Source organism: Thermochaetoides thermophila, assembly GCF_000221225.1.
Source record: "Thermochaetoides thermophila DSM 1495 unplaced genomic scaffold scf7180000011816, whole genome shotgun sequence".
Taxonomy (NCBI): Eukaryota; Fungi; Ascomycota; class Sordariomycetes; order Sordariales; family Chaetomiaceae; genus Thermochaetoides; species Thermochaetoides thermophila.
Window position 1 is genome coordinate 2805996 of NW_006383032.1, and position 26401 is coordinate 2832396.

A 26401-nucleotide genomic window follows, 5' to 3' on the forward strand; every position below is an offset into this window, starting at 1 on the left:
TTTTCTTACTTCGGGGACGGGCTCGGGGCCTTAGTTGAGTGTAGAATCGGCCACTTGTAATCCGTATGCATAGGAGAGATATGGCGATCATCACCTTGGCCCTGTCATGGGCCAACTTGCAGTTCTAAGCACGGCGCCGGAACGGTCGTCGTGTGACTTTGGTCTGGGATATTTGTTAACTGCAAACTGGGGGTCGCTGTTTGATGCTCGCGATAACGATGAGGCCAGATCGCACACTGGGTCCATGCATCAATCGGGGGTCCAAACCAGCAAGGTTCATGAAACCCGGGGGGTATCAGCTTGGCGCTGCAGATTTCCCCGCCAGATGGTGGGGGATATTTTCAAGGGTTAGGGTTGTGTTAGGCTGCAAAGAAGGCAGTGATGCAACTAACACATGGACCAGCTTCCTTGTAGCATCATCGTCATCGTTGTTGTCGTCGTCGTCGTCGTCGTCGTCGTCGTCGTCGTCGCCGCCGCTTTACCTTTCCGCCTTTGCAGCTACAACCACCTGCTTAACCGTGTCAGAACAAAATGCATCCAGCCGAGTAGCACAATGGGCGCAAGCGATTCTAAGCTCGTTTTCAAAAAGGGCATCTTCCGCTTGTCGGAAGAACGCCACATTCCATCTGACGACCCGTCCTGGGCCGCGGTGAGTTTCGCGTTGTCACAGCTGCAGAGACCGCTTGTTGTCGCAGTAGCTGCTGTGAGATGCACTGTACTGACTTTAGATATTTTGACAGTTCTGGGAGCTTCCCGAGTCAGCCGAGGACATCTTCAGCCTTTTCGCCCCTGCCGACATCCGGCGCACCCGTGACAATGCCCTTGAGAACCTCGAGACATTGATACAGACCGTGACGGGGCATCTGTTCATGCTTCGCCACCATCCCTCTTTTCCTGACCCAGAACTAGCTCCAGACCGAGAGGCGCTCAACTGTATCCGTGTCCTGACCCGCATCCTCCCGTTTATCTATGAGAAGGAAGCCTTGCGCGAGTGGGAGTACCGTGTGTTTTGGTCTCCTCGTCGTAGGAAGACACGCAAGGCGTCCATTGCCAGTGAGGTCTTGTTTGATGGAGGGGCTGCGGATGCAGACGGGAATATCAAGACACCGGCAGAGGATTATGAGGAGGTGAAGCCGCTGGCAGAAGAGCTCATCGATACCCTGCTGGACTTCCTCTTCTTCTCGGAGTTGACCGTCCCCAAGGCACCACATGGCAAGCCGAAGGTCACTTATGCCATTTGGCAGAGCGGTGTGGGTTGCAACACGTCAATACCTACTACTAAGGACCATGAGAATAATCGGTGTGAGGTGTTGCGTCTGCTGTTGACGTTGGCCAGCCAGAGCATGTACCTGTCGCCGAGTGTCCTGCCCCAGCAAGGAGTCAAGGCTCTCACTTACATCTGCACCTGTCCTGACAAGCAGACCGTTCTCTCCGTGCTATGCTCTTTGCTCAATACCGTCAGTCTCCCTCGCCCGCCGGCTCTCTCTCCTTCTCTCCCTCTCGGAGGCATGGTGTAAGCTAACCCCTGACTAGACCCTCAAGTACAACCCAGCAAGCTGGAGGGTACCATACAATACTCTCGTCTTCAAAGACCCCAGGGAGGTGCTTATCACATATGCCCTTCAGTTCCTTCTGACGACGCTGCTCTACCCCATCCCTGAAGAGCCGGGTCTCCCAACTCCCAAGAACTACTACCGCCACTACCTCGGCCGTCTTCACCGGCCCCAAGACTTCCAGTTCGTCGTGGACGGCATCACCCGTGTCCTGAACCAACCCCTTCATACTACGGCAGCCTTACTTCCTGGTTCCCAGACCACGGTGCGGTTCGCCCCTGAGATTATCATGCTCTTTTGGGAAATTCTGCAGTGCAACAAGCGGTTCAGGGCCTTCATCGTGGACACGGAGAGGGCGCATGACTTTATCGTCTTGATCCTCTTCTATGCTCTCGAGTATAAGACGGACACGTCCAAGCAAGGAGTCGTCCGAATGTGTGCCTTCATCTTACAGACACTCAGCGTGGAAAAGAATTTTGGTGTCAACCTTAACAAGGCATTTGAGGCACAGGATACCCTACCTCCTGCTATACGCATTGCCGGTTTTAAGGGCACATATGCAGACTTCCTCATCCAGGTAGGTTGAGGCTTCAGAGCTCGATAGTTTATACTGAACCCAGACTAACCGATCCAAGTCCATCTACAATCTGATCACCACAAGCCAGGGAAAGCTCACAGCAATCTATCCTGCACTCCTGGCTGTGATCAACAACATCGCCGCCTATCTCGAAGGGCTGAGTGCAACCACATGTTCCAAGCTCATCCAGTTGTTCAGTTCCATGTCCTCACCCTCCTTCCTGTTGGCCAACGAGACGAACCATCGCCTACTGCGGTCGTTGCTCGAGGCTATGAATGCCATTATCGAGCATCAATATGAGAGTACGCTCATGATGCTCACCTCCAATTCAGAACCAAGAGCTAATACAAGCCACAGAAAACGCCCAGTTCATCTATTCAATCCTCAGACACAGAAAACGATTCGAAGCCCTGCGATCTTTCACTCTTGAAAGCGGCCAGGAAGAGATCGAGCGGCGCAACCGGCATCGCAAGGACAGCGGTGCCGACCCCTTCGAGCCAAGCTCAACAAGAACCTCGGTCGACAGCGTTAGAAGCCCAACGGCACCACTCTCTCGAGCTCCAACCCTCGGCGATGTCCCCGAGGATGGCACGTTCGCCATCGGCGACGAGTCCGACAGTGACAACGACCACGAAACCGAGGAGACACGCCCCACACCCGCCACATCGACCCCCAACGACACGCCCTCCGCAGCAGCTTCCTCCGCAGGCGACGTTGACGACGTGCCCCGGCAGTTGCAGGGCATGTCGGAGAAGGCTCGCGGCAAGCTGCCGGCCGGCTCATGCCCGCACGATTTTACTTTCTCCCGGCAAAACAGCACCACAAATTTGGGGAGTTTGTCTGGGCCTGGGCCTACGAGCGGAATGCATCACCAGGCAGGCGGCTCATTCGAACCCACGGCGCAGTGGATCGATAGTTGGCTGCCTGAACTCCCGCTGCATACCATCTTGACTGTCCTTCAGCAATTGTCGGCGCTACTCCCGCGGCAGGCTATCTCCTCTTCTACTTCCTCAACAACCCCGTCTTCTCAGAGCCCCTCTTCTGCTACTGCCCCCGAATATGCCCCAGCCATCCCATCATCCACCCTCCTCTCCCAAATCCGCACCACCCACCTCATCGGTATCGACCCCTCCCCCATCAGAATCCACTCCTTCGAATGGTCCCCCCTCGCCCTAGGCTGGTACGAGTCCCTCCTCTGGGGGCTGATTTTCTTTGCGGAAATGCAGGTCACGGCACGTGGCACCGTCGGCGTGTGGAATGCGGCACAGGCGGGGATAAAGCTGTTTCGTGTGCAGGAGACTGCGCCGCAGGGGCCGAGCCTGACGAGTCCTAGGGGCGCGGTTGATGCAGTGGGGAGTAATATTGTCGAGAGAATTGGCACGGGTTTGGGGGGGATTACGTTGGGGGGGATTGGGAGGGGGGTTGTCCAGGGACAAGGGCAGGGGCAAAGGCAAGGGCAAGGGCAAGGGCAGACTTCTCCTGAAAGGAGGTGTGAGAGTGATGGGGGGTTTGAAAGGGGAGAGGGTTTGCCTTCTTTTGTACAGTGATGTTCAGTAGTATATTAACATGGAAAAGGCGGGGCGCATTGGGCGGCAAAGGCTGGCGGCGTGTTACGGATGTAGTCGTTGAGTTGCATCAGTCAGGTTCAAACCAACTTATGGCTAAATTGCTTACTGGGAACATTGCACACACTGGGGTCATATCATCTGGTTGACACCGGCTTCCCCTGAGTTTGGGCACTCCCATCATCACGTCTGAAGAAGGCAAGAAGAATGAACGCCAACAAAAACTTGTTCTCAGTGGGTAGTATCGTAAACGCATAGTCGTAGAAGTTAATATACACCCAAATACTCTACCCCCATCCCTCCCTTCCCTCCCTTACCACCTCAAACTCGCACACATCCCATATCCATATCACCACCCTTAGTATACCCAGTTATTACTCGACGTCCTCCTCCCCCGCTGATACAACCACTTGCTATTCGCCTTGACGCTAGCCCCTTTCCCCACCGGCGTCGGCGTCGCCGGCACACCCTCGATCACGCTCTCCCTAAGCCGGCTGTTATTCAGCACGTGCGCGATCGAAGACGTAGTGCTAACACTGAAAGTGCTGGTGCTGATTGTGCTGGCTGCTAGCGTAGAATTCGTGCTGGCGCCGAACTTGGACGGGCTGTTGGGCGAGCCGTAGGGGCTTACGCCGCTCGCGGTGCTGGTGTTGCTGATGGCGCGGTGCAGCAGGGGGCTGGCACCTGAGGGGGAGGGGCTGAATTGTTGCGAGGAGGTGCTTGTCGTGAACTTGGAGGGGGAGAGGTAGATGGGTGCGGCGGGTGAGCCCGCGCCGATGCCGGCTGCACCAGGAGTCGGGCTGCTTGCTGTTGGGAGAGTAGAGCTCGTGTAGCTCTTGATGCTGGCGGGCGAGCCGGCCAGCGAGGGGGTGCGCGAGTAGCGTGGAGGAGTGCTATAGACGGAGTTGGGGGTTGCGGGCTTTGAACTCGGAGGCAGGCCCAGGAGCTTGCGCTGCGCGGGAGTGAGGGGGATGTCGGAGAGGTCGTCTACGGGGCGGAAGAGGGGAAGGAGGGCAATGACGATGTTGGTGAGGGGGATCACGAGAAATACGGCGTGGATCCAGAGGCTGTAGGGCCGTAAACTGGGAAGAATTCTGTTGATTTGTGGTCAGCGTCGCTGAAGGGAAGAAAAAACGGCCAGCCTGTTAGGGGGAGAAGGAGTGCTCACAGTTGAGATGGGATAGATGGCGAGGCAAAGACGCGGAAGATCTCCAGCAGCACGATGGCGGCAACATTATAGACGATTTGCCTAACGTTCTTCTCGCCGAAGATGTTCCTACTCTGCCGGCGGGTGATCTCTGCTAGGCGTGGGTGCTTCCAATTACCGGGGCTCTCTTTGACAGGACCGACAGCGCTGGTAATCTGCTTGACGGGCGTGGACGCGGCCTTCGCTACGGATAATGTGGATGACATGATGAGGTTGGCGATGCGACCAGAGTCGCGCTGCAATTGGAAGTCGAGGATGTTGGTTTGAATGGTAGGTGATAAGTATCTCAAACCACGAGCGCGATCAGAGGCGGAGCGCTCCCAGAACAAAGGAGCGGAAGAAAAAGAAAGATTGCGCAGCCGGCGTCGAGGCTGCAGTCGGTCGCGGTTCGAAGTGTTGTCGTATCTGATTCTGCTGTTGCTATTGATTAGTATCACTAGGTGGCCGAAGCCTCGGTGCGCGCGAGCGAGAGATCGCTGCGCGGATGGGTCGTCACTGGTGGTGATGATGTCGCTTTGTCGCTGTGCCGTTGTTTGGGAAGCGACCAAAAAAGGATGGCGGCATTGCGCGAGCTCGGACAAGGACGCGGGCCCGTAGCGTCTGGTCGTCTCCACCAGCAACGGCCAGCCGGCAGGGGTCCGAATGACGCCCGCGGCGAGCACCTGTCACCAGCTGTCCACTGTCGGCCATCGGGGCCCCACCGGGAACACTCCGGTCGGAGCTTCCCCACTGACCGAGCAGCTCATGCTTGCCTTTTCGATGGAAGCCCCACTTACTTGGCTCGATGTCTCCATTGTTCCCCCGCGGCTCGGTGCTTGGCAACTGCATCTCGGGAGCGAATCCATCGCCTTCTCCTGGAGTCGCCCACTCTCTCCGACCGAGACTATCCCCTCTTATCAAATTAAAAGTTAAACCCATCTTGACACTTTACGTACTTCGAAACAACAGCAGCGGTGCATCTGGGTATGCATTAGAGACTTGCTGTCAACAGTCAGCACCAGGATGGGCCTCATCGACGACGTGCTAAACGACCTCGACGAGGGCTTCGTCGGTCTCTTCGCCCAATGGAACTTCTGGACGACCCTGCTAGCCACTGCCATCATCGGCATCATCACATACCAGTTCGCTACCCACAAAGAGCCAGACATCCATCCCTTCATCCTCTATCGTCAGTCCGAACGGTCTGCAGTGCGCCTCCCCGGCGAATCCCCCGAGTACCGCTCGCCCTCTGCTCCTTTTGGTCAGCTTACCTCTGGTCTGAACGTCAAGGATCCAGGCACGCCCAGGTGGGCTAAGGGCCGTGATGGTGACCTCCGTGACATTTGGCGTCAAGTTCTGGCCGGCGTTCAGCCAGAGGATGCCTCGGGCTCCGTCCAGGGCCCCACGGGCCGCATCTTGACTGTCTTGGGCACGGAGAAAGTGATAGAGCACAAGCTGGACGATATCACCCGCCAGATCAACCTAATCGGACAGCACATCGCGACAAATAAGGGCGATCGCGTGGCCATATATCTTCCGAACTCGGTCGAGCTGCTGGCGACTCTCTTTGCCTGTGCCTTCTACGACCTGGCTGCCGTGATCCTGCCCTTCGACCAGTCCGAGGATGTGGTGATTTCTATGCTTCGCCGTGCTGAGGTTGACACTGTTGTCACGGCCCCTGGCGTCTTCCCCTTCGAGTCTGTCGTCAAGAGCTACCCGGCATTGCGCCAGCTGATATGGGTGGTCGACCCGGGCAGTGAGCACCTCAACTGGAATGATATTCCTCAGGGCGAGAGCCAAGTTAGCGTTTTCACTTGGCAAGACATCGTCAAGGAGAGCCCGCAAGATGCTGGCAAGACCCTGCCGCCGCTGGAAGGCCAGAAGCCGCCCCGTGACATCACACTTTTCTGGTTGTCTCAGCGCCCTTTTCGCGACGAAATGGTTACCTTTACCCACGGCAACTTTGTTTCTGGTGTCGCCGCCCAGCTCTCCGCCATTCCGGCTTCACAACGCATTGACACGTCGGATTTGTTCCTCCCAGCCGACTCGCTGGCGAACAGCTACACTCTCGTCTGGACTCTCACGGCTCTGTACTCCAATGCTTCTGTCGCCTTTAACTCTGCCGCCGCTCAAGCTCACGATCTGTCCGCGGCTCTGACGGGTGTGAACCCCACTATCGTCGTTGCTACCCCTCTTGCTCTTGCCAGGTGGCATAAGCAGCAGTTCAAGAACCTCGGTTACTTCGCCCGCAGATACAAGGTTCAACGCATGCGCCGCTGGGCTAGTATCGGCCACATGGCTGACCTCAAGGGCACCGGCAAGCTCCGTCTCATCCTGACTGCCAAGCGTGCTGGTGTCACTCCGGGCCCCAAGGATCCTGTTCTCTCGACCGGCCTGTTGACCGACCTTCGCATGTGGCTTGGTGCCCGCGTTATGTATGCCCTCACGGCTGCCAAGGTCGCTGGCGCTGTGACACAGACCCTCTACTACGACTACCGCTTGTTTGCTTCCTCGAGGACGAACTCCGAGACGCATTTTGGACCTCCTGTTACTAGTGTGGTAATCGTGCTGAGGGATACCCCTGAGTACAAGAATAGTGATGACGTTTATCAGGGAGAGGTGAGTTTATCTTGAGCTTCTATATTCGTGTGGCTGGTTGCTGACTAGGATATACAGATTATCGTTCGTGGTCCGGCCGTCGCTGGTGGCGAGGCTGCCCTTGGTGAAGTGGGCATCATGAGGGAAGATTGGACTCTTGGATCCCCTCATGGAGAAATTCTCCATGATGATGATGTCGAAAACTGATCGCTTGGCCACTTGTCTAGCCAAGCTCTTTTTTGCGAGAGAGAGAGAAGGATACGTTAGCCAAAGTTATGGACTTTTTTGGGACGGTATAGATAGGGTTTTTTTTGTTTTTTTGTTTTTTTTTTGTTTTTTTTTGGTTTTTTTTTTGGGGGGGGGGGGGGTAGGGGGGGAGGAGGGGGGGAACAGCAATTCATCGCGGAACGCACAGGAGAGAGATGGACACTTTGCTTGGTTTAGGACCTCTCTCATCAACTAGGCTCTTGCCCTGAGATAATATATATTCCTTGATATTGCTAGTAATGACCCAACCAGTCCTCTGAAACATATCTATCCCACATGCGCCGTGCTCCAGACCTCGTCCATTAAGTGAAACCGTACACTTTATGCACCACAAGCCCAGCCCAAAGATAACCCAAGCAAACAAACCCTCCGTAAACATTTCAGGCACCATTTCGGTACACCTGAGCACCGCCATTCCGAAACATAATGGTATCCCTCCGCTGCAGAATCATCAACGCCCGATTCAACGCCGCCTCGCTAAACCCCTTCCCCTCCACCATCTCCCTCCTCAACGTTGCCAGGCTCGTGCTCCACCCAATCGGCAACCTCCTCTTTAACTCAGCCTCCACCCGCGCAACCTCTTCATTCAGCTCCCGACCACCGGGGACACCACCTCCCGGCCCGCCGCCCGTACCCTGGTTGACTGCGTCCATGGTCGAGCAGAGGAATAGCCGGATTGCTTCGTCGACGTGTTCTTCAGTTGCGACGGGGGAGAGGGTAATCTTGGCGAGAGCCTCAGTGATGCGGACGAGGGATTCCAGCTGACGCACGGTGATGGGGATGGAGGAGCGCGCGTTGGCTTCGAGTTCAGCCGCGTGGACTTGCTTGCGGATGGCGACGAAGTGGGAGGAGAGTTTCTCGGCGGCGGCGTCGGAAAGGCGGGGGGCGCAGCGCCTGGGGGTAATGCGGTTAGTCTCTCCTGAAAGGAGAAAAGAGAGAGAGAGAGAGAGAGAGAGAGAGAGAGAGATAGGCCGGGGCGGGGGGAAGGGGGTGAATGAGAGAATTAACGGAGGGAGCAAGCTTACGATCTGCAATAGCTGATATAGCGACGCATCTTTTCTACGGGGATCTCGGCCTCCACGCGTTCCTCGACGCCCCGGCCGCCCATGTGGATGCCCATGACGTGCTTAGCGATGCGCTCGTCGCGGTCGCGCGCGTGCTCATCCTTGACAATGAAGATCATATCGAAACGGGACAGGATGGTCGTCTGGAAATCAATGTTCTCGCCCGGTGTCTTCATGTCGTCGTATCGCCCGAAGATGGGGGTTGGCCGCCGCCAGCACGGAGGTACGGGCGTTCAGGATGGTGGTGATGCCTGCCTTGGCGATGGAAATGGTTTGCTGCTCCATGGCCTCGTGGATTGCGACACGATCCTCGTCACGCATCTTGTCGAACTCGTCGATGCAGACTACGCCGCCGTCGGCAAGAACCATGGCGCCGCCTTCGAGGTAGAACTCGCGTGTGGACTGGTCGCGTTGCACCGAGGCTGTCAGACCGGCGGCTGACGAGCCCTTGCCGGAGGTGTAGATGGCTATCGGGGCAACCTTCTCGACGAACTTGAGGAGCTGGGACTTGGCTGTACCGGGGTCACCGAGGAGCAGGACGTTGATATCACCACGGAGTTTCATGCCGTCGGGGAGGATCTTCTTGGAACCGCCCATGAGAAGGCACAGAATGGCTTTCTTGATGTCGCGGTTGCCATAGATTGATGGGGCGATGCAGTCAGCCAGCACATTGTAGAGGTCTGGTTTCCGGCTGAGCTCCAGGAACTCTTGCTCTTCTTCTTCTGAGAAGACTGCCTGCCCTTTGGCGGTCTGGTCAATGTCGGTTTGGATGCCGACAGCACGGAGATAAGGGGTCCGGATGGCGACCGCGCCACCGGTCGAGCTCTTAGAGCCCTTGTTCTGGTAGATGGAGAAGATGCCCATGACGGTGCAGCGCGAGCCGGGCACGACCCGGTTTACCAGGTAGCGATCGGCCGAGATCAGAACGTGGCGCGGCAGCTCACCGACGGGGACCTGATCAGGGGCTTCCTGTAGCTTGATGATCTGCTGGTCGACAAACTTAGACTTCTCGTGCACGATGAAGTAAGGGTCAAGCGGGCACTTTTCCGTCGGGTCACCGGGAGCTCTGACTCGGCCACACTGGCGGGGCAGAGTCACGCTGGTGAAGCCAGTATGGACGGGGACCCGGTTTGTGTGGCCGCAGTTACGGCACTGGATGAAAAGCTCGGTTGCCTTGGACGACATGACGGATGCGCCAATGACAATACCGGGCACCCGGACCAGGCGTGAGATGGTCATGGAGTCTAAGCTCCGGATCGAGACCTCTTCGGCATTGGAGTGCAGCAGCAACTGGTGGTCAGGAAGCTCAATATCGGGATCTGTAGGGTAGACGATTCTGTGTGTACACCGCTTGAGCGCAGCCTCGAACAGGGGAATAATTTCCGCGGGTTCTGTGACGAGACGGTGGGCAATCTCCTCGTTGAACTTGATCAGGTCACCGATGTTGACATCGCAGTAGTACTTTTTGAGGAGGGCATTTTCACGCAATTGGTCTCTGGGTTGCCAAGGTCAGAGAAGAGTCTTGTAGAAGGTCCAGTGGCGCTTCTAACCTGTAAATAAAGCTGTTATCGAGACGGAAGTCGAGGATGAAGGACTCGAGCTGCTGGCGGATTTGCTGATTTGTGTCCCCTCGCTCGCTAGCGGCGTCGTAGTACAGCCGCGTGCTGAAGACGGACTGGCGATCCATCGTGGGTAGATACGGGAACGATGAAGTCAGATTAGGAAGAATGTATTATGTTCAGTTCAAAGAAGCTCAAAGAAAAGTGTCGCCCCGTCTGAAATTCAACACTGAACCTGCTAGAGGAGGTTCCGAGTTATGATGCGGACTGTGGAGGGGCTGCGACCAGGTGCAGATTCAGGCCCAGGGACCACCGATAAACCGGATGGGGTAGGCAAACACGCCCAAACGCGTAAAATGCCAAATCGACGCGTCGAGTCGCGTCTTTCTCGCAGGGTCTTTTTTTAATTGATACCCCACTATGCCAAGATGGTCTGTGCTCAAAGTCTGCATCGCACCGATAATACGATTGATAACCGATATCCACTTATTAGATATCTCCGTATTGTGTTAGACCGCAGGGGTTGCGCGCCTGGCAGGCGGGTCCCGGCTCGAATCGTGGCATTGTCGAAGGGCAGGGGACTCGTTCGCTGATGCGGTTGCTGCACCACTACCACAAGCTGAGCGACAATAGAGAGTGCTGAGAGAAGCTCGACAGCGCCGCGCGTGATCTCGAGAGTCTGAAGCAGAAGAATTGCGCCAGCACAGTCCCGCACGACCGAGCAACCGAACGGCCTGACCCGATTGCGATCACATTCACGATTCAACATCAGCTCTTCAGCTCTCCTCCCCCTCGCACGTTCGACAGATTTAACGGACCTATTTAGACAACCTACAAACCCCCCTCCTTCTCCCCACAAAACCCCCCCTTCACCCCGAGCTGCGGCTTTGGAGTTTGGATGAAAGGCGACAAGCGAACCGGACTATGACCCCCCTGTAGCAAGCAGTTGCCGTCCTGCTTATACTTAAAAGTACCAACTTGCCCGACTTCGACGCCGTGCTGATTTCCCCTCTTCTTCGTCCGGCCTGAATGGTCTGGATGGTCGCCGACAACCTTGGGTCCTTGTCCTGTGGCTGGGGAGCCGGAGTGAGCCATTATGTTTTCGAATCAAGGGGCGCGCAAGTCGGTCGATAGCTTGTCGCCGACACTCCCCTCGGCCGGCCATAGGGGGGACTTCCCCTTCCATGGGTGCGCATGCCGACTGCCGGTTCCCCCCCCCCCTCCCTCCCCTCTCTCTCCCTTTTTCCACCCTTTTGAAGAGTTTCTCAATGTGACCCTTGCCTTGCCCGCTAACAGTTACAAGAAAAGCAACCCAACGGAGGGGCTCGACCGCCAGCTCCATACACTCCGTTGGCGGCGCCCTGGACACGGTTAGCTGGGGGAATCCCGTTTTCGAATCCGGCCAGAATGCCATCTCGACCCTCCTACAACCGCCAATCGTGCGAACGGGCATGCTCCCCCATGCTGCCCCGCCTGCGTCGAGCGTCCACAAGCCCCCAACTGCCCGCGACATCCCTCCCGTCGCCCTCACGAATATCCCCCACGTTGATCCCTCGGAGTTCAAGTCATACCTCTCTCAGGTCGGCACCCTGTATGAACAGCTTCGCCGGATTCAGGCCGAGGATGAGCAAGTATCAAGCAGTCGCAAGGCTGTCAAACCAGACGAATCCCCGGATGCTCCAGATGATGGTCACTTGCGGCCGAACAGACGCTCGGGGATAGCGTCGAGACGGCCGTCGACCGCCTCGATATCCTCCTTGGCTTCTATGGAGATTGTGACACAACCGAAAACTTCTAGTTCCCGCCCAAGAAGGGGGCCGGCACACGGACCCCCTCCCTTGTCTACTATACCGCCCGTCTATTTTGAAGAAGACTTTCATCTTGAAAACCCACGCACCTTCGACGTGGTTAGCGAGCGTTCCGAAGTTGTTCGGCCAGCCCAGGGTAGTGATGACAAGGCCGGTGCCGCATCCAACGGCCAAGCAGCCGCTCCTCGCAAGGCTTTGGCGACAAATGCCATCCTCCAGGAGAAGCTCTCCTGGTATATGGATACTGTTGAGATGCATCTCATCCAGTCCATCTCAACCGCTTCGACTACCTTTTTCAGCGCCCTCGGTGCCCTTCGAGAACTTCACTCCGAGGCCGCCGACTCGGTAGAGAGAATCAGGGCGCTCCGGAAGGAGCTAAAGAAGCTGGACGAGGAGATCGCTCTCGGTGGTCTTAATCTTGTCCAGCAGCGACGACGCAGAGAGAACATCAAACAGCTCCAGGATACTGTCCTGCAGCTCAAGGAAATAGTCGATGGCGTTACCGTCTGCGAGTCGTTGGTTGATGCTGGCGAGGTTGATCAAGCCCTCGACAACATTGACAACCTGGAAAGGCTGATGGCTGGCGAACCGGCGGAGACCAGCTTGTCAGGGGTCCAGTTACGTGATCTCAGGGGTGCCACAGCCCTCCAAGGAGTCAGCGCCGATCTGGACACCCTGCGGTTGCGCATCGGCAGAACCTTTGAGGCTAGGTTCATCAAGACCCTGCTCACTGATCTCAGGAGCCATGTCGAGAACGTCTCTCCCCAAGAGGTTCTCATGCGTTGGAGTAATGCTTCGATGCGTGCCCGCGGAACCCATAACCGGGAGTCATCGACCTTCCCATCCTACATGGCTGCCACCGATTTAATGCGTCCTGAGCTCCATGCCACAATTACGGGCTTGCAACGAGCAAGGTGCCTCACCGCTGCGGCCCTGGCCTACCGTGACACGGTGCTGCGTGAAATCAAGACTATCATCCGGCAGCCCATGCCGAGTTCAAACGACGACGATGCTGAATCCATAATGTCATCCTCTACGAGGGCAGGCGGGCGCACAAGGTCTCAACAGGATCGCTCGATAGCCCTGGCCCGCAATCTACGGGCCATGGGACCCGACGATGCCGAGGAGCTCTTGAGGAAGATCTACATCGGCGTGGCAGAAGCTTTGCGGAGGGTCAGCACCCAGGTGAAGGTTCTCTTGGATGTCGCGAGTTCCATCGGTGAACCGCTCCCCCCATCTGGTCTCCGGTCGCCCCCCCTCAAGTCTCCTCCGTTCAGCCCAACGGTCAGACAAATATCGACTGCCGCCCAGGAGGCTCAGGAGGAGATCCATAGGGCCTTGGACATCTCCAATCTCATGGGCCAGGCCATCGATGTCGCCCAGGAGAAGGTAGTCAAGATTCTGCGCGTCCGGTCAGAACAGAGCAAGCGCCTGGAGCTCATCTGGTTCCTGCGCTACTTCACGCTCAACCTCCACTTCGCCAACGAATGCGAAGCCATTTCTGGTCGTGGCGGCGCCAATCTCAAGACCGTCGTCAACGGTCACATCACCGACTTTATTCAAATACATGGTGACTCCGAGAGCAAGAAGCTCGCCCAGCTCATGGAGTCAGATCAGTGGAATGCCGCCGACTTCTCCGAAAAGGATGCCGAGCTGCTGAATCGGATACTGGAAGGGAGCACGAGGGATGATCCTGCCTGGCTTGATGCCGTCCAGATCTGGATTCCAGTTCACGAGCTGCAAACGTCCGATGCCAATACCAAAACAGCCGACGTCGATCCCCTCGCCACACAAGCCAACGGCGCAGGCAAAGCCAAGACCAGAAGCGCCGTGGTCGAGTCGGAGACCTTCATGCTCCCCAACTCTGCTATTGTCTGCATGCACGGCATAGCCAAGTTCCTCCAGCTCATCGCCGCCATCCCCTCCATGACAGCCGAGATCTCTTCCTCCCTCATCGCCTACCTCCAGCTTTTCAACTCGCGCTGCACCCAGCTCATCCTTGGCGCCGGCGCCACCCGCTCTGCGGGCCTCAAGAACATCACTACCAAGCACTTGGCGCTTGCTTCTCAGGCAGTCGCCTTCATCGCCGCCATCATCCCTCACATGCGCGAGTTCGTCCGGCGTCATTGTGGTGCTGGTACCCCGGCGTCAACTGTTACGGGCGAGTTCGACAAGGTCCGTCGCTCGCTGCAGGAGCACCAGAATAACATCTACGACAAGCTGGTCGAGATCATGACTGGCCGCGCCAACGCTGGTGCTAAGAAGCTGAAAGCGATCGTCTGGGACCAGCCCGCTCCGCCGAGCAGTAGCACCGGAGCGAACGAGTATATTGAGACGTTGGCGAAGGAGACAACGACGCTGCATCGGAATTTGACCAAGCATTTGCCGGAGACGACAGTGAGGATGATTATGGTACCGGTGTTTAGGAATTATAAAAATACATTTGGGGCGGCATATGGGGCGGTTGAGTTGAGGACTGAGCAGGGCAGGGAGAGGTGAGTTCCTTTTACCCCCCCCCCTTTTCTCCCCAAAACACTCTTATATTCTTACATGAGTTGAGACTGACTTTTGTTATAGAATGCTTCGCGACGTCGAGTTCTTCCAATCCCGCCTCAACAAGATTGATGGCTTCGACGACACCGCCGAGTACCTCACCAAGGTCATCAAGGCCAAAGAAATTATTGCTCCTGTGCCACTACCGGGGGAGCAGGCGCCAGCACCAACGCCATCGTCGACAGCACCGTCACCAATACCGCAGCAGCAACAGGCATTCCAGCCAGCGGCAAGCCCTTCTCCTGAAGGTGGTAATGGAAAGTCAGAAGGGGTTACTCCGGAGAGAGCGGGCCAGTGATAAGAGTCGTAGGTGAAAGAAAGAAACGAAAAAAAAGGGGGGAGGGGGAGGGGGAGTGAGGGAGGGAATGGTAACGTAGTAATGAGAAGGTGTGGTGCACAGACCAATGATTCTTCTTCAGTGACGTGATGACAGTACATTGTTGATGGTAAGGTTAGGGGGAGTTGTATATCAAGCTAGACTAGGGCGGTTTGTGTAGTATGCATGTATGTCTCTCTGTGTTGTCGGGACTCCAGTTTAAGGGTCATGATGAATATGAGTGATGTGGTTGCGGTCTATGCCTTAGCATAAATGACTATGTCAAGAGAACCTGGGCACCCGTGAATCGCGATGTGTAACCATCAATGACTTTTGCCCTCTTGCTTCAGCAGGGATGCCCGAGTTCCAAACCCAATCTTGAAGTTGTATCCTTAGTCAAACTGAGTAGCTAAACAAAAACATCTTGCCGTTCCACAGCCCCCAAAAATATTTCTTATCTAATGGTATCAATAGCAATTCACTGATCTTCCAGTTCATGTTTCTAGCTCGAAGTGGCATTCATGATATAGTCTTTTTCAGTAAGTAAACATGCTTCTCATGTCAAAGCGGCGAGATCCCTCCGGCAAGCCCTCGATTCCTCTAGACAAACGATAAAAACGAGCGGGACGAATGTAGAGTTAATCTCAACCGCATAGACATTGTTCCGGAGATGAGAGGTTGTTGACCACATCAAGCTCGGTACCTCGATCTGTCAGCATCACTTGTATCCTCGGCCACTGTATCTCTAATCCTGCCTTTAGAAGTGGCAGGAGTCCGAGCCGGAAAGCCTGCAGCTGCTGCTGAGCTCTCTTAACCTCATCCTCGAACACACCTCTCCTCCATAGGACCTATCCCAGCAATATCCTCCTCCTTCGTCCCCGACGACCTCGTCCTTTGTTCCCCATATCCCTCCTTCCCCCCCCCCTCCTCCCCCGTCCCATCCCATCCTCCTCTGACAAAGCAAACTTCAACTCTCTTACCCTCAGCCTCCCCTATCGCTCCATGAGGTTCGTCATCTCCATCCGCGACCGCGCCTCGCGGATCAGGGCCTTGGCCTCCTCCACTTCCACGCCATCCTGACACAGCTCCATTGCCAAGCGGTTGACCGTCTCGTAATCCCCCGCAGCCATGGCATAGTTGGCCAGCCACATGCGGGCTTTGCTCGTCGCGATGGTCACGCCTGTGCCTACGCCTCCGCCGCCGCCTGCTTCGCGCGAGCCGCTGGGTCCGGCACCGCCTGCATCGGAACCATCATCCGCGATAGAGTCGTGCTGCATGGCTACTGAGTCGTTGAGGTTGTTATTGGTGGTGTTATCTGCGTCAACGGTGCCTTCTTCTTGGGCAAGGCAGAGTTCCATATAGGCTTTAGCTTCTTCGCGCTCGCCAAGGCGGTCGTACATGGTGGCGATTTGCAGGAGCACGTCGGGATCCATCTGCCCCATGCGGTCGATGGACGCGCCGCTGCCAAAGCTGCTTGCTGCGCCGGCGTCGTAGTAGCTGTCTGCGAGGAGGGCTCGTTTGAGGGCCTTGATACCGTCGCGGTCGCGGCCCATTTTTTGTAGGCAGGAGCCGACAGCTTGCCACATCTTGCCGTCCCAGGGTCGGAGGCCAGCTGCTTTCTTGTAATACCAGAGTGCGTAGGCATGCATTTCGAGAACTTCGTACGTTTGGCCGAGGCCATACCAGGCGCGATAGTCTCTCCTATTGACATCCACGGCGCGGCGGTAGGACTCGATGGCAGCGTGGGTGTTCTTGAGTTCGACGTATTCGTGGCCCATGAGCGTCCAGGCTGAGAGGCATGAGCGGTCGAGGGTAAGGGCACGACGGAAATATTGCACGGCTTTCTCGTGCTGTGAGAGGAGCGAGTAGTAGTTCCCGATAACTACACAGGATTCTGGACGGAATTTGTCGATGCTAGAACATAGATGGGCCAAGAAGGCCAGTTTCGGCCGCATGTTGAGGACGTAGAGGATGTTTGAGTAGTGGTCGAGAGAGTCTAAACGGTGAGGATGGAGTGCCAGGATGTTGCTAAATTCCTGCTCGGCGGCGTAAAGGTCTTTTGAGTGATAGAAGAGCAAAGCTTTACAGGTTAGGAGGAAGGAAGATGTGGGGAAAATGCTCAGGAGGTCGTTGAGGGAGGCGGCAAGGTCGGCACCCTGCTGATAGAGGTTAATAGCAGCATTTGCATGGAAGATGAAGGACATGATGTTCTGAGGGAGGTGTGGCGCAATCTTCTTGAGCTGCTCAACCCGGCCGATGAGGTTGGTCAGCTCGAGCCAAGCACCCCAGTTCCATGGGAACAGATGGACGCTCTGTACAAGGTACTCGATCGCGAGGGAGTCGTTTTTCTCCTTGGCTAGTACCATGCCGTACAGATACTCAAGGAAACCCTGGCTGGCAGGATATTCGCCACGGGTGTCGGCCTTGCGAGCCTCAAACCACTTGGACAAGAAGCGGCTGACAACGATCAGCTGCTTGTTGACGACGGTACCCAGATCCTGTGGCCCCATGATCATTTCCGTTTCTTCGTCCTTGCGCTTTTCTCCTGATATAACCTTGGCATACAGGGCAAGGAATAAACTTTTCTGGCTAATATTTGGCAACCCCTGGTCAAAGTCGATGGAAGTGGTAGCTTTGCCCTTGCCCTTTCCCTTGCTTGGAGGAGACTGGAGATCATCTGGGTTAGTAGCCAGCAAGCTGGAGAGCATGGAGTCCGAAAGAAAGACGGCGGAGCAACGATCAAACTCTTTGCAGTCGAAGTACGACTTGGCCAGGAGGTACTGGCTGAGCTCCTTGGCCTCTAGGGCAGCTTCAGCAGGGTCATGGTTTGGCATCAAAGCGGGATGCACATATGTCCCTGACTGGTTGGTCACTGAAGGATCATCTGGAATGGGAAGCGCATCAAGAAGTTCGGCAGCCCTGGACAAAGTGTTAGGGACTTCTAACGTAGGGACAAGGAATATCTTAAGCCGACTGACCATTTTGCTGCTTGGTAAAGACATCTCTCAGAGCACTTGACGACGGCTATTTGAAGGGCCTCCCGCAGCTGGAGAGCATCTTTTGCAGAGAGGCCCATGATGGGCAATTACTTGGAGAAAAAGTAAACACAGATCAGCCGTTGGAGGGGCAATGAAAGTTCAGTTAAGGCCAAATAGCGAATGGGTTTATAGAAGCGACAGTCAACGGTTAAACTGCAAGGCTGTGTATAAACGTCCAGATATTAGATCTCTTGATTCGCTCTCGATGGACGCCGTTGGCAATGACGAGAGCAATGAGTTACAAGCCAGCCTGCTGGCTATCACCCTGGACGCTTGTTGTCGACTCTCTAAGTGAGATGGTAAATGTAACAGAAAGGCAGATTTGACGAACGCGATGGCAGCTGGCAGACGCGCTTCCAGCAAGATGGTTACACTTATCGATAAGCCTTACCGTAGTGCTGTAATAGTTTAACAAGATCTGTAAGTTACGGAATCCTGCCGCTGTCGCTCTTGCGCGGCCTGTTTGTCCCTGCATCTCAGTTCTCACCGCCTAATGAGGGGGTGGGGTCGATCCAGGGGTATTGTTATCGAGAGCTGCCCCACTGGATAACGTTAACAAAGTTGAGAAAAGAGGGGTCCTAACGCCGCCTGCTGCCCAATTGTCTCTCGCCCGAAGGACCCTACTGGACCCTCGTGGACCCGTTACCCCCATTATCTTGCTGAGTTCTGGCCCCTTGTTGTTGACACAATCTCTCCCGACCGCCAGTCCCCCTCAACAGTCCCCGTCCCCTCTCCGGTTCACCTCACATCCCCTTCCACCAAGCCCAACCTCATAATCCACCAAAATGGCCAAGAAGACTACGCTCAAGGAGTTCGAGTCCGTCTTCCCCAAACTGGAGGAGGTGCTGCTTGAGCACGCCAAGTCCTACAACCTCCCTGGTCAGGCTCTTGAGTGGTACAAGAAGGTGCGTACACCTCGTTCCTTAGCTTCTCCAGAGACCATTAAGAAGCTAACAGTCCTTTCGTACAGTCCCTCGAAACCAATGCGGTCGGCGGCAAGTGCAACCGCGGCATGTCGGTGCCCGACTCAGCGTCGCTGCTGTTGGGCCGGCCCCTGACCGAGGAGGAGTACTTCAAGGCGGCGACGCTGGGCTGGATGACGGAGCTATTGCAGGCCTTCTTCCTGGTGTCCGACGACATCATGGACGGCAGCATCACACGCCGCGGTAAGCCGTGCTGGTACCGTCACGAGGGCGTCGGCATGATCGCCATCAACGACGCCTTTATGCTAGAGTCGGCCATCTACACCCTGTTGCGCAAATACTTCCGCGACCACCCGTGCTACGTCGATATGATCGAGCTCTTCCACGAGGTCACCTTCCAAACTGAGATTGGCCAGCTGTGCGACCTGCTCACCGCCCCCGAGGACAAGGTCGACCTGGACAACTTCTCTATGGACAAGTACCGCTTCATCGTCATCTACAAGACTGCCTACTACAGCTTCTACCTGCCCGTTGCCCTGGCCCTGTACCTGCTTGACCTGGCCACTCCCGATAACCTCAAGCAGGCCGAGGCCATCCTGATCCCGTTGGGCGAGTATTTTCAGATCCAGGACGACTACCTCGACAACTTCGGCGACCCGGAGGTCATCGGGAAGATCGGCACCGACATTCAGGACAACAAGTGCTCGTGGCTGGTTAACCAGGCACTGGCGATTGTGACGCCCGAGCAGCGTCGTATTCTCGAGGAGAACTACGGCCGCAAGGACAAGCAGAAGGAAGCCGCCGTCAAGAAGCTGTACGACGAGCTGCAGCTCGAGCAACGCTACAAGGACTACGAGGAGAAGGTGGTCGGCGAGATTCGCTCCCTCATCGACAATATCGACGAGAGCCAGGGCCTCAAAAAGGGCGTCTTTGAGGCTTTCCTGGCCAAGATCTACAAGCGCAGCAAGTAAATGCGTTCTGGGCCCTGAGGAGCTGACTTGATTCTGGCTTGGTCATTTCCTCCAAATACCCCTTTTTAATCCAGAGTTTAATAGGTTCACTAAAAGATAATTGGAACAAAACATGGGATGGAGACCCCAAAGGGTAAATTGTGATTTTAATTAATTGTCGTGAACGCCGTGCACGATGCCATTGTGATGCGAAGACCCCTGTCTATTCCGTCGACAGTGACCCGTTTATACCAAACCAAACCCAAACCAATCGCTTTCCAAAGCCTAATCCCAAAACCCAAAAATAATAATAAGAAAAAAACCTGCTCAATAGTACGCTCTCCTTTCCCGTCCAATCCTCCCATCCACGCTCCTCATCCTATACCGAGCCTTGTCGAAATCCCTGTCCGTCCCGCGTCCTCTGTCGATCTGCTCAATCAACGTCTCGTCTACATTTCTCCCTGGAACGGGCCCCTTAACCGTGTTCCTTCTCATCATCATATTCCCAACCAACCCCCCCACAATCCCTTCATCTGAGTTCCCTGCTGTAAAAGTATTCATCCTTGCCCGACCCGCAAACCCCTCTTGCTGTTTACTCAGCTCGTACCGTTGAAGTAGCGTCATTTGTTGTTGTGCCCCACCACGACCGCTCCTGACCGACTCCGGAGAAGGTCTCCGGATCGGCGCTTGCGGCGGGCCGAACCGGTCTGGGTCCGGCCCATAATGGTTCGTAGGTCCCGTAGCCAGGTCGACAAGCTTCATCCCTTGCGGAGCTTGCACGCCATGGCCCTTGTTCTCCCGGGACCATTGAGGGGGCTCCTTGAATGTGGGCGTGAGATCGATGAGCGGGGCTTGCGGGAGGGGAGGGACACGATGGTTTTGGTTTGCGATATTGGACTGGGAGTAGGTGGAGCATTGGGAGTTGCTCCTGCGGTGGTGACGGAACCCGTTGGATGAGGGAGGGTAGTAGCCTTGTTGTTGGGTTGGGAGGGGCGGAGCCTGGTCGTCCCGGGTTCTGCCGCCGCGAATGGAGGGCACTCGGGAGGGGGCGACCGAGCGAGAGGATGTGCTCGGCCGCCGGGTCAGCGGCGGAGATTGCTGGCCGGACCTGCTAGGATGCCGGCTGAGGGATCCGGTGTTTTGGGTCATTGTGCGTTGAAGAGCCGAGTGCTCCACGGCAGACGGGAACCAGGACCCCTCGGGATTGTTGGATGATGTCTCGGGCCTGGCTCGTGTGTTGGATAATATGCCCGAATTTAGAAGGGTCGGGCCCTCGCTGAATGGGTTGGGACCGGACGTGACCTCCCACTTCCTGGCTTCCTGCCGTTGAGCTTCCTTTTTCCGCTGCTCGTAGGCATCACCAAGCAGACCGCTGGATGAAAAGGCGTTGTCGACATTGAAGTCGAGCAACGTACCCGAAATCGGTGGCAACGGAGGAATTGACAAGTCTTTTGTGGCACCACCCGCGAGGCTGCTACTGCGGGACCTCGAGCGCGACCGATTCGGATGAGGAGCACGACTTGGCGAAGGGGCACGAGACGAATAGCCGACGGAGTGCGAGCTTGACGGCCGCTGGTCCTCGTCACCAAACAGCTTGAGCTGTCTGTGAGCCAGGTACCAGCTCCGCCAGCGATGAACAAGGCTGCGGAATTGGCGGGCGATGCTTGGGTCGTCGGTGGAGAAGAGATGCATGTAGTTGTCCGCGTTCATGAAGATCACTTTCTTCTGTAGGCTTTTGATGGCGTAGCAGTACCTTTTCGGAGGTTTCAGGTATTTTCTCGACTCGGCCTCTGTCGGGAAGTAGAGATCATAGTCCGTCAGATGGCAGAGATTCACGGAGTCCTTGTCGGTCCGCTTGGCATACGGCTTCTTCGAGGCGAAGATTTGTCCATTATGCGCCAGGCTGACATAGACTTGGCTCCATTTGCCCGGGCGCTGCGAGTGATACAGTGGTAGGCAGAAGCCCTGGGGCTCCGGGGTATTGGTTGACACATAGTCAAGTGTCAGCTCTCCTTCTGGATCACCTGCGTCTGGCAATAAGATCAGCATGTTCTGCGAATCCTGATCCCAACTCTCCACAACGACGGAAATAGGCTCATAACGTCGGAGCCTGCGCTCAAGACTTGGATTGGCGTACGACTCAAGGAGGATGCTAGTCTTAAGATCGATGTGATGTCCCTGGCGCAGCATTTCTGCCGCGCAGCCTAACAGAAGGTCCTCGACAGTAGTGTCACGGCTAAAGGGGATGCTCAGCGAGACACCTCTGCAGCGAACCCGCACCGTCTGTAGTACAGCTGTCAGCAATTACAGACAAGACTTAGAGGATATGGTAGTAAAAACTAACCCTTCTCTCGTCATTGGCTTGGTTGGTTCCTTGATCCGACTTCATAATGGCCGGGCTGCTTCCGTAGGATACTGAATTGGGAAGTGGGCTGTTCCCAGGCGTAGGTAATGCACTGTGAGAAGATTGAGTTGAGGTGGGAGATGTGACGTAATGCTGATCACGGTGCTTGGTAAGCTTGTTGTGCCGGTCACCAGAGACGCTCTTTTTGCGACCCAGGAGCGACGACGCAAATTTCGTGAATATGTTTCTCGGTCGAGGAGAAACAACTGCCGGGCTTCGGCCCGGACTTGTTGGAGGTGTAGCGGATGAGTACATGGCTTGAGACTGCGGCGTGGCTGTGAGATCTCTGGGTGTGCTCAAGCCTTCCTCGTGGATGTCTTGGTCGTTTCTAATTAAGATTCCGTCGGCTTCGCGATTCAGCTGTGCCACCTTGTTAAGCCTGCAGGGGGCCTTCCTCGTGTGCAACCTGTTGCACCTGAGGGTCCTGAGGAATCGTTCTCGAAGCTTTTGGTGGTAGTGTGAAGGAAGTCCTCGGTAAGCGCTGATCGCACGGCGTTTGAGCTTGAGTTCGTGGTACGTTGAGACTTCTGGAGGAATCTCGGACTAAAGTTGAACCAGTGAGTGAAGATGCTGGGCCCGAAGAAGAAGCAGTGAGCTGGCGAGATGGAGTGTCGTGGGAAAACGATGGTAAAATGAGAGCAGGGTCAGATATTGTAGCCGACGAAGTCGGGCCGGGGAGGCTGGGAAAAGCGGGATGATTAAGCTTTTTATTTAACGAGATAGAGACGCGGGCGTGTTGGGACGCGGGGTGAAGGCAGACACTATGTCGTTTGCCTGAACTATTTTGTTTTCGATGGACCGTGTTTCTCGTTGCCCAGCAGCCAGCGACGTCAGAGTTAGCTTGTGATCGTGACTACTGAACCTCTATCGAGCTGCATCCTTTGTACTTTTATCATTGTCGACTGCAGGGTCCCGGGGGGGTCTCTGGGGCGGCTGACAGCTGCTGACGTTCGGATCGACCGACTGGTGTGCGCGACATGCGACAGGGCAGAACCAGGGTTGGGAAGGCTTCTTGGTGGCGCGCCAACGGTAAGAGGCTCGACTGGGTCGTCGGGAACGGGATGATGTCGTTAGCGACGAAATTTCAATCCATTGACCTTAACAGCAATAGCTTCAGCTTGACCGAGCTGACGTCCATTCTGCTGCTGCTTCTGCAATGTCTTGTGCTGCTGCAGGGTAACCTGAACCCGAACCTTAGATTTGGGATCGCCGCAACCACCATGACCGCGGCCATCAGTACCGGCGGTGCCTGTGCCAGTTCCTGTGCTCCATGTGCTTGTGTCTGCACGGTCTGCACCATCTGCGCGTGTGCCTGGCCCCGAGTCCACGACTGGGCTGCTGCGTTGCATCCGACCCTGACAACCATGGTTGTCCCCGTTCCCGTCCCCATCCCCGTTACCCACATACGCATTTTTGGCCCACCGCAGCGCCGCGAGCAAAGACTCGGGAGTCACAGGCGGGCTGAAAGCCAGCCAGCCTGCTCTGCTGCTCCCCCGAACCTCGCCCGGCAGATTGGCATCGCAGGCCCGTGGCGAGCCCGGTACAAAGCCCACATGTCTTCTCGTCAACCCTCCTGTGATGGTCTTCTTGTTGCTGCCGCGTACCAGCCGTTATGGACCGCCAACACCTGTCGGTTTGGGAACCTTGGACCTACCACGGGCTCGGCACAAAATGCGGTGGTGTGGTGGGAGGTCCTGGCGATCTTGGTGGTCTTGGTCCTGCAGCTTGCAGACATCTTTTCCATCCCTGCAGCGTCCGTGACAGGGCCCGGGGAGCCCCGCGGCCCTGTCAGTACGCTCCCGTAGATTGAGAGTGGGCCCAGTCCCACGATTTTGGCGTGCCACTTTAGCCACTACGGCTCGCTCACTTCTCCTGTCAGTGAGGGAAGGGACGCTATGGTGGGTTTTCCTGGGCCTGCTGGGGCTATTAAACGCTGCAAGGCTGTTCTTGCCCAGCTTGATCAATCGCCGAGGGTTAGCTTCCAGCGGCAACAGCGCCTCGGTGAACATGTGGGGTCCCTAAATTGCAGGCTTCTTGCAGGGCCGAGTGCTGTTTGAAATTTATTTAAGGGCAGTAAGCAGAAAAACACTTTCCATGAAGCCTGCTCTCCCAGAGACTCATAGCTGGGAACGCGGCAAAATAAACCATATATTATCTACTTATCGTAATGATGTCGCATGCGAGACATCTAGGCGTGCCCGGCACGCGTACCCGTCACATTCATCGCCAGCCTTGAGTGACCTTGACTGGTTGCCGTTAAATGCTGCGGTAATGCCCCTCCTCCTACCTCTTCGAGGAATGAGCCCCTCAATCCTCGACGTTTTTCCCCGGACCGGCGGATGATCGATGATGATCTGCAGCAGCACCAGATCTCACTGCGCCCCGGTCACGGTCGGGGGCTTGAAACAAGCAAGGGTTGTTGCGGAATTCCTCGGGTATTCCTGAAGCCTGCCTTACCAGGGAGGAACCAGATGTGGCAGGACTGCGCCAGCCCCGAGCTTAAATTTCTCCACGCTGAGAAGCATGCTTTCTCCATCCCACCACGTACTTTGCCGCTCTGCAATGCTTGCCAGACCGAGCCAGACATGGAAGGTATTGAATGCTTCTACTTATATTGAATGTAGGCTGTCTATTATCCTCTGAGCACGACGCAATCCGTCTTCCTTGCCTAATGTCGAAACGCCCCGCATTCCTTCCTCCACCAGCCGACGAAGTCCTGAGTCGACACATCGATGCCAAGCTCCTGGAGTGCCCGGGTGCTCAAGTGGCAGTCGTATGGTCGTTGCACGGTGGCATTAGGATCGTTCCCCTCCGTATTGGCTTCAATATTATCGATCGGAAGCCCCATAATCTCAGCGAACAGCTGGCACATCTCATACTTGGTGTACTTGTCCTCGCTCGAAAACTGCAGGATCCGGGGGAGTGATTGCTTGGCTCCCGACTCGATATACCGGACTGCCACGTCTGTAAAACATTAGTAGTTGTCTCAGCCAACAGTCGAATGAGCAGCAGAAACTCACCGTAGCACACCCTCGCCACGTCTTCAGTGTTTGTCGGATACCGAACCGCCCAGTGATCCATCTTGACTTTCTTTGCTCCCTCCTTGGCCGAGTTGACAACCACGTCCATCAGGGTGTTGACCGCGCTTTCTGCATTCCCTCCCTCTTTTGACACTTGTCCATACAGTACCGGCACTCTCAGCACCACGGCGCTCCCCACTTTGCCCGCTGCCTCATACTCTGCCAGTACGGCCTTCTCCCCGTCGAGCTTGGTCAACCCATACAGGTTGGTCGGGGCAGGTTCGGCATCAGCTTCATAGGGCGCGTCCCCAGGCTTTCCGGGGAAGACGTAGTCTGTCGAGATGTAAATCAAGAAGACAGAGCGCTGCGCACAAGCACTGGCAAGAGCCCGCGTAGCTTCCACATTGATCTTGCGTGCTGCATCTGGATCCTTATCAACCTTGTCTGGGAAGCGGTTTGCCGCGCCTAGAGATCAAAGTCAGTACTGATATGCCAGGCTTATCCAGGAACAGGAAGCACAAACAGTGTACAACGACTAGTGGTCTAACCCCATTCCATCACCCCAACACTCGGTGTTATGGTCAGTAAGGGCCATGACACAGCTGCCATGGGTCAATCGGCTCTGAATCCAGGGCCGGCCACTCACTTGACTTCATCCAGCGTGTTCTCAACATGCTCTGGGTCTGCAAGGTCAACTTTGAGTATCTCTTTGCCGTCGGCGCGTGAGAAGCCAGTCCCCTTGACGGACCAGCCGCGACCCGCAAAGGTTTTGACAACTTGACGGCCAAGGAGACCGGTAGCGCCGGTAATAAGGGCTGTCTTTGTGCCTTCCATGGTCAATTGTCACTTGGAGTGAGTATGATCGACTCAATGGATAAGCAAACTCCTTTTAAGATGGAGCTTGTTTTGATGGGTCAACTGCGGGGAGCTTCAACATGCAGTATGCTCCTGGTATTACATATCCGCGGGGCTGCCAAGACCATCCATGTCAATACCCATAACGTCATTGCCCAGATGTTG

At 55.8% G+C, this 26401-nt stretch overlaps 9 protein-coding genes across 9 annotated transcripts; 4 read left to right on the forward strand and 5 right to left on the reverse strand.

Moving 5' to 3' along the window:
* Positions 1–553: 553 nt before the first annotated feature.
* On the forward strand, positions 554–3677 carry CTHT_0028520 (uncharacterized protein; the record flags this gene model as incomplete). Its single annotated transcript, XM_006693245.1, has 5 exons — positions 554–649; positions 741–1457; positions 1534–2130; positions 2189–2432; positions 2488–3677. 5 exons carry the CDS (start codon positions 554–556, stop codon positions 3675–3677), a joined length of 2844 nt encoding a protein of 947 aa, XP_006693308.1.
* Positions 3678–4053: 376 nt separating this feature from the next.
* On the reverse strand, positions 4054–5696 carry CTHT_0028530 (uncharacterized protein; the record flags this gene model as incomplete). Its single annotated transcript, XM_006693246.1, has 3 exons — positions 4054–4789; positions 4864–5564; positions 5679–5696. The coding sequence occupies 3 exons, from the start codon at positions 5694–5696 to the stop codon at positions 4054–4056; spliced, it is 1455 nt and encodes a 484-aa protein (XP_006693309.1).
* A 208-nt stretch (positions 5697–5904) lies between these two features.
* On the forward strand, positions 5905–7686 carry CTHT_0028540 (uncharacterized protein; the record flags this gene model as incomplete). The annotated part of the gene is made up of 2 exons (XM_006693247.1): positions 5905–7500; positions 7558–7686. 2 exons carry the CDS (start codon positions 5905–5907, stop codon positions 7684–7686), a joined length of 1725 nt encoding a protein of 574 aa, XP_006693310.1.
* A 440-nt stretch (positions 7687–8126) lies between these two features.
* On the reverse strand, positions 8127–10497 carry CTHT_0028550 (DNA replication licensing factor mcm5-like protein; the record flags this gene model as incomplete). The annotated part of the gene is made up of 4 exons (XM_006693248.1): positions 8127–8640; positions 8772–8953; positions 9030–10305; positions 10361–10497. The coding sequence occupies 4 exons, from the start codon at positions 10495–10497 to the stop codon at positions 8127–8129; spliced, it is 2109 nt and encodes a 702-aa protein (XP_006693311.1).
* A 968-nt stretch (positions 10498–11465) lies between these two features.
* CTHT_0028560 (vacuolar protein sorting-associated protein 54-like protein) lies at positions 11466–15028 on the forward strand (the record flags this gene model as incomplete). The annotated part of the gene is made up of 3 exons (XM_006693249.1): positions 11466–11557; positions 11673–14672; positions 14755–15028. The coding sequence occupies 3 exons, from the start codon at positions 11466–11468 to the stop codon at positions 15026–15028; spliced, it is 3366 nt and encodes a 1121-aa protein (XP_006693312.1).
* Positions 15029–16038: 1010 nt separating this feature from the next.
* On the reverse strand, positions 16039–18122 carry CTHT_0028570 (uncharacterized protein; the record flags this gene model as incomplete). Its single annotated transcript, XM_006693250.1, has 2 exons — positions 16039–17965; positions 18025–18122. 2 exons carry the CDS (start codon positions 18120–18122, stop codon positions 16039–16041), a joined length of 2025 nt encoding a protein of 674 aa, XP_006693313.1.
* A 747-nt stretch (positions 18123–18869) lies between these two features.
* CTHT_0028580 (putative farnesyl pyrophosphate protein) lies at positions 18870–19978 on the forward strand (the record flags this gene model as incomplete). Its single annotated transcript, XM_006693251.1, has 2 exons — positions 18870–18989; positions 19055–19978. The coding sequence occupies 2 exons, from the start codon at positions 18870–18872 to the stop codon at positions 19976–19978; spliced, it is 1044 nt and encodes a 347-aa protein (XP_006693314.1).
* A 306-nt stretch (positions 19979–20284) lies between these two features.
* On the reverse strand, positions 20285–24370 carry CTHT_0028590 (uncharacterized protein; the record flags this gene model as incomplete). The annotated part of the gene is made up of 5 exons (XM_006693252.1): positions 20285–22240; positions 22302–22904; positions 23459–23954; positions 24016–24055; positions 24229–24370. 5 exons carry the CDS (start codon positions 24368–24370, stop codon positions 20285–20287), a joined length of 3237 nt encoding a protein of 1078 aa, XP_006693315.1.
* Positions 24371–25029: 659 nt separating this feature from the next.
* On the reverse strand, positions 25030–26215 carry CTHT_0028600 (dtdp-4-dehydrorhamnose reductase-like protein; the record flags this gene model as incomplete). Its single annotated transcript, XM_006693253.1, has 4 exons — positions 25030–25325; positions 25382–25846; positions 25930–25949; positions 26028–26215. 4 exons carry the CDS (start codon positions 26213–26215, stop codon positions 25030–25032), a joined length of 969 nt encoding a protein of 322 aa, XP_006693316.1.
* Between the last annotated feature and the right edge of the window lie 186 nt (positions 26216–26401).